Genomic DNA, 6,877 nt, shown 5'->3' on the forward strand with positions numbered 1-6,877 from the left:
AGGTCGCCGAAAAAGAAATTAATCTGCTATCCTGCATACGTCCTGTGAAACATCAACAATTGCAAAATCTATCTTGCGAAATAAAAGGGATAGGCAATGGAACCGGCTTGCCGATGGCACCATGCAGTGAGAATGTAGAAGGGTCTTTATCGTCTTCTGCAGAGTTACAGAGGTAAAGCAAAATCCGTTGTACTCGCGCACAAAATCAAAACAAAATATTGCACGCTTGTATAATTTCTCTCTGACAAAGTCGTCTGCTACTGGCCTCTCCTCAGTACGAATCGAGCCGGCACAGTGCGAACATTAAACCCGTTTACCGTGTTGAGCGCCGTACCGAACAGACGCGAGTTTGCTCGAAACAAAATCGTTTAACTGATGAATTTAGACCTCACCCCAAGCATCCGAGATAAAATCGGTTTACGTTGTTTTTATTTTCGAGATTTGAATGAATCAAGGCCGTTAGTCTACGGATAAACAGTAGAGACAACAATCGCTTAATTGCTGTGCCGGGATTAAGGAGTTTTGGTTTCAAGTCGGGGGCAAATAGTTTTCGGTCAGCCACGGTCAAAGTCATAACCGAACAAAATATTGTCCTCATCTGTCGTTTAATTTCGGCGGCTGCCATCGGTCGGTCGGTCTCAAAATAATGGTGCCGAAGAAGTGAAAAAAGTGTGCGTGTCGCGATGTTCGAGTGAGATGTTCCTTGCGGATGCTGGAGCATTCATTGCTATTGGTCATCCGCGGCTACCCCGGACTCGACGTGAGTGTTTTAATTATAGAAAAAAATGTGAATGTTCAGTGCAGAAAGTGGAATCATCCCAAGTGACAGGCAACCTTTCCGCTGCCGCCAACAAGGACAAAGTTTTGATTAGCCGAGAAATCGGGAAAACAGTCAGCACGCCGGCTGGTTTTATCTGGTGAACCAAATTAAGTAGCCGCCCGTGAAGCCATGGCTCAGCGTGAGCCTCGTCCTGGCGCACCGCCACGGCCAAAAGTCAACATTACCGTTTCGCCAGCCTATATGGCGGCACCGCACATAGCTCAGTACTCCCCTGCTCATTACTTCCAGCAGTACCAGCACCAGCATCATAACCCACTGTACCAACCACCGCCACTCTCTGCACAACCCCTGCCAGTGCCAGTGCCAGTTCCAGTCAGTCCATCCAGGATATCGGTGGCTATCGATGGCACTAGCCAGGCGCCAGACTATCCGGACTACTATTCCATGTATCCGGCCAAGGCAGGCGAGTTCATGTTCAAACAGTTTGAAGGATTCCGGGATTTCACAGTGTCTACTGCAAAATCGGGACTGGGCGTCGGGGAGAAGTCAGTGTTTTGGTTGTACACGAAAATTACCAAGTGGTCACGAAAATGGTTCACTCATTTCTTCTTGTTCGCAATGTTGTTCCTGTACAGCGTCGCTGGAGCGGCTCTGTTCATTGCAGTGGAAGGTAAGCAATTTGGGAATTTTCCTATACAGCAAGATTCGTTGTCCTTTGCAGTTGCTTTACATTGCATGGCTAATGGATCGTTGAAAATGTTAGTTACAGCAGTTTGTGATGCATGAATAACATCAAACGCAACATTATCGTGATATTTATGCTGCTTTATTTTATGACTAATTTTGGTTATTTAAAAGTAAATAACATATTGATATATGATGTTGAGTCTGGTTCTTAAAAAGAGTATTTCTTAAGTGAGCAGTGAAATCTAGATAGTATAGCATGCGGAAAATTTTGAAACTTTAGCTTTATCTTAATTTATCTATCATTTGCTTTCCTTATACATTAAAAATATATGAAGTGTGACAACACGATATTCACGTTAGAAAAAAAGAATGCATTGAAGTAATCTATTTAACAATTGACCTGTATAAAAATGCTTAACAACCGTTATGAATAACGAATAGTAGTATAAAACATGCAAAGATATAGATTTTGCTCAAACTTTTCGCCATATTTATTTGGGAAATATACCTTTGATTGTCGAATTCATTTGAAAATTTGAAATTTCTCAACCTTCATGCAAATACCGTGTGAGTTCAGCCGCTCACTTGAGTTATTTAATAATGAGGTCGTTGAGATTAATTAAATCGTAGTCTTTTTAAACATATCCCGTCGTAGTGGAATTAGAAATACGAAGCTATAATTCAAGCTGTTTAGAACGGTTAGGACAAAGCTGTCGGATTATGATATAACCGAGAGAAACTCAATATCACCCGTAGTTTCGTAAAAAGGACCCATCTAGGAGATGGATAGTGGTCAAAAATCTATTCTTAATCGGTCAAGTGGTGTGATAATGCCTTTTTCTTTCATTGAGACAGTCTCATGATTTTTTTAATTTTTTTATAAAATGATTTCTGACACCAATTTGGGCTCATTTTTGATTTTGAATTTTGACTTTGAGCTAAATCGGACATGGGTAAGGCGTGCTGCCCAGCGTTTAAAGTTTGAAAAAGCACCATAGGTGGGAGTACAGTTTCGCATCATTTGACACTGCGTGCGAATGCGTCGGTTTGTTCGCAAAGCTAGTTTCAATTCACGCAAGAACGTTGCATCAGACAGCAGAGCTGCTGGTCGTTTGCATTGGAGAGAAAGAAAACGAAAAGTGGACAACATTGTATAAAATCAGTCGTTCTAAAGGCTCTAAATGTTATCTAAAGAACTATTAAGATCACTTCTTTGCAAATCGAAGGTAATAATCATCAGTTTAGTGAAAATCCAAAATAATTTGATTTGCTTGGTGCACTTTTCGCTGTGCTAAAATCGTTCGAGAAAAATGTTCCGAGCTGTGGTAAATATCGTAGAGAATTCCACAATTTGTTCCTTCTAAAAGGCAGAAATGAATCCTGTACAGCATCTTGATAGTTTCTTTCAATGAAATATGCAAATCCGAATGAGATAGTCGACGTCAATAATCGTTTAAAATTCTAGTAGTGAAAAGGGGGATAATTTCACAATTCACACAATCGATCAACTATCAATTCGAATTCGAAAGTATAAAAAAATCGTGTCAGTTTTATTCCTATTCACGACATCCAGTTATGTCTCTGATATTACACACCCGTACTTTTTTTTTGAAAATCGACTTCCTGGGACTCAAATCAAAAATATCAAAATTTCAAAAAGTCCCAGAAAGTCGTTTTTTTTTTTAAAAAAAATTAGATAGCACTAAATCTCTCAACGTTTCATGTAATTTTAAGACGTTTGATATCAAAAAAAATTTCAATTTCGGGAATCTTATGTACTCCCTCCTATGGTAATTTTTCAAGATCGAAAATTTTCAAACCTTAACCGCCGGGTAGCACCTCTTACCCATATCCGATTTAGTTCAAATTTTGCATGGGGACTTTTTTCGAGGTGCTTAAACTTTTGAACAATAGCGCTTAACGAAATTAGAGGTGATCCCAAAATATTGGCACCCTTATATACATTAGAGCGATAAAAAACAACGTGTTTTGTCGGTTACGTCACTTATACCATTATATCTCCGGAACCAAAAGTCACAACCATTTGATCTTCGAACATGATCAATGGCCCGACAGTAGCTTTCAAACGAGTCTAAGCTTGTTAAAATCGGTTCAGCCATCTCCGAGAAACTTGCGCGGTAAAAAATCAACGCGTTTTGTCGGGAACGTCACTGATACCATCATATCTCCGGAAACAGAAGTCGCAGCCATTTGATCCTTGAACTTGATCAATGACCTAATAGAAGCTTTCAAACGAGTTTGTTAAAATCGGTTCAGCCATCTCTGAGAAATTTTGACGCATATCGTACGATTAGTTTTTGTTTGGCGTCTATACAAAGAAATTGAAAAATTTTCGTGTGGCGATTTTTATAAAGGAAGAAAATTTAGAACAACGGCTTTTGTGTTGCTAATGGATTTAAGTGTTCCGAAACGTTGAAAATGTTAGAAAAGGCCTTAGGTGAATCGTGTACAAGTACAAGCTTGGATCATGATGAGATCCCTGGCCGCCCAACATCTGTTACTGAAGAAAACATTGAATCGGCGAAGCAAATCGTGTTGCAAAATCGTTCTGTACCGATTAGAAAGATTGCTGTGTTGTTGGGCAACTCTTATGGATCAGCCGAACACATTTTAACTGATGTTTTGGGTTTGAAACGCGTCGCTTCTCGGCTGGTGCCAAAAAAGCTGAATTTCATTCAAAAACAGCGTCGTGTTGATGTGGCCAAAGAGATGATTTCCAACGCAGATAGTGACCCTACATTCATCGAATGCATCATAACTGGTGATGCGGTGTTTATCTATGAATAAGGCGTCGAAACCGCACAACAATCGACCGAATGGCGCTTCGAAGGCGAGCCGAAACCATCCATTATAAAACTCGCCACACGAAAATTTTTCAACTTCTTTGTATAGACGCCAAACAAAAACTAATCGTACGATATGTGTCAAAATTTGACAGAATGTGTATAAAAGTGTTGCCAACGTTGAGAGAATAAAAGTTTACCAATTGGACAAGCGCGGGAATTTTAAAATGAAAATTCCGGTTCTTTTTTGATCATAAGGTACAACACTATCGGTCTACGAGGCTCCATTCGAAGGTCGGTTTTTCCAGCAATTCTAATATCTTTCTATAGAGAAAGGAAAAACTGGCCAAACAGATGCATGCTTCTGTGGCTCAGTCGATTATCAGACGAACTTGTGATCCAATGATTCTCGGTTCATGTCGCGGTGGTTGTTGCTACAGTATTCTTTTTTTTTATTTCAATGAATCCCATGTCATGGAGTTTTAGATACAATATTAAATGTTCTTACACGTAAATTTGCGTGAACTGTGACGCTCCATTTATGTGCATCTAATAAGATGTAAAATCACAGGGTTTTACCTTTTTTTAAGTGTGTAGACTCATAAAACCATTTATAAGATTACATCCTCAGCCAATAGTTCTCTGTCGTACACGCATAATTTTTTTGTACATATGGGGTATTCCACATAAAATCAGTCACCAATTTTTTCGTCTAACCTTTTTTTTACCTCAGCTTTCAAGTAAGTGATTCCAAAAAGCCAAAAGACTTAGTATTGCATGAAACGTCGAGATTTAGTGTCTGAACCTCGACTTTTCATGTAATTATAAGACATTAAGTTATATACATGAGTTATATATTATCTTTATCGTTATAGTTATCTCCCGAACCGGAAATGCTTGACTTAAATTTACCAAACATGATCAGAACATTACTGCTTCTAAATAGACCTAAATTTATCGAAAATCGTTTATTATCTTCAAGAAGTTTAAGCCAATAGGGAATGTGCAGTTGGGCAATTACATCACATATATCATTATATCTCCGGAACCAAATGTGACATCGATTTGACCTTCGAAATTAATCGATGGCCCAATAGCAGCCTAAGTTTGTTAAAACCGGTTCAGACATCTCTAAAAAAATTTTCGGGTTAAAAGAGCAACACACTTTTTCTGTTATGTCACTTATACCATCATATCTCCGGAACCGGAAGCTAAAGCCATTTGATCTTTGAACTTGATCAATGATTCAGCAGTAACATTCAAACGAGCTCAGGTTTGTTGACAACGGTTCAGCCATATTTGAAAAAAAAAATGAGCGAGAACAACACATTTTGTCGGTTACGTCACTTATACCATCACATTTTCGGAACCAGAAGTCACGGCCTAGTAGCCTAGTAGCTTTCAAACGAGCCCACGATTGTTGAAATCGGTTCAGCCATCTTTGAGAAAATTGAGCGATGAAATACCAAGGCGTTTTGTCGGTTACGTCATTTATACAATCATATCGCTGGAACCAGAAGGTACAGTCATTTGATCTTCGAACTTGATCAATGGCCCAAAAGTATCTTTCAAACGAGCCTAAGCATATGTAAATCGGTTCAGCCTTCTCTGAAAAAATTGAGCGGTAAAAGCGGTTCGTTGAAAGGTACACACACAAAAAAATAATTTCCGATCTTGTCGAGCTGAGTCGAATGGTATATAATACTATGTATCTCCGAGGCTTCGTTCGAAAGTCGATTTTTCCAGCAATTCTATTACCTTCCTATAGAGGGAGGCAAAACTCTAAACGGAACCCACTTATTTTTATCAAAGATGGTTCGATCAATTTTCACAAGGTTAGGCTTAAGTTAAAGGTCATATAAGCTTATAGGCTGCTGTTGAATTTTATCCGCGTCCGACATTCGGCTCCGGAACTATGTATAGTGTACAGTGTGCTTAAATTTTCAAACTGTCATTTAGTGCGACGATGCAAAATACGGAAAAATTCATATAAATTTGACATAATTGTTTACAAAGTTTATACCCAAAGAGAGTTTCTAAAAATAATTCTTGGTTTAATTTTCTAGTGATATTTTGGAAATATAAGTAATATGGGAAAACATCATTACACCACTACATGGATTAAAACAAGTTTTGTTTTGTCTTTCACTGTTCATTCCCAAACAACAGTTATCAGAAAATCAACAGAGATGTTATTTTAATCGATCATTTTTAGTTGAATCAGTCAAGACAATAAAAGACAATTGCAATATTTCAATTTGTGTTCTGTCATTAGAAATTTCGCCATTTCGTCGTATGACAACTGTATTAAAAGGTCACTGTCCTATTCTATAATAGACCCGAGATTATATTATATCTATCATTACACCCGAATGCTTCGATTGATGTAAGTACTACAGTCATCACATGAATCTGTATAAGTACTACAATGCTTAAAACAACACTCGTCACTCTTTTGACTCTACTGTACTGTTATGATTCCCTTCAGAGCAACAAACGAAGCAAAAAAAACCTATTTTAATCCACCTAGTGGTGTAATGATGCCTTTCTCATATTACTCTTTACATCATAAATATAACCGTGAAATTCGCAAAAACAACTGTTT

The 6,877-nt window shown here is 38.3% G+C and overlaps 1 protein-coding gene across 1 annotated transcript in view; it reads left to right on the forward strand.

Annotated features, from left to right (window-relative positions):
* Positions 1-268: 268 nt before the first annotated feature.
* The window catches only part of LOC131435737 (potassium channel subfamily K member 18), a 38,367-nt gene continuing 31,758 nt past the window's right edge, over positions 269-6,877 (forward strand). Inside the window, exon 1 of the mRNA XM_058603910.1 lies at positions 269-1,451. Coding sequence (XP_058459893.1) covers positions 950-1,451 — 502 coding nt within the window. The 5' untranslated portion in view covers positions 269-949. The remainder of the gene's footprint in view (positions 1,452-6,877) is intronic.

The sequence above is a fragment of the Malaya genurostris genome, chromosome 3 (assembly GCF_030247185.1).
Source record: "Malaya genurostris strain Urasoe2022 chromosome 3, Malgen_1.1, whole genome shotgun sequence".
NCBI classification, from domain to species: domain Eukaryota; kingdom Metazoa; phylum Arthropoda; class Insecta; order Diptera; family Culicidae; genus Malaya; species Malaya genurostris.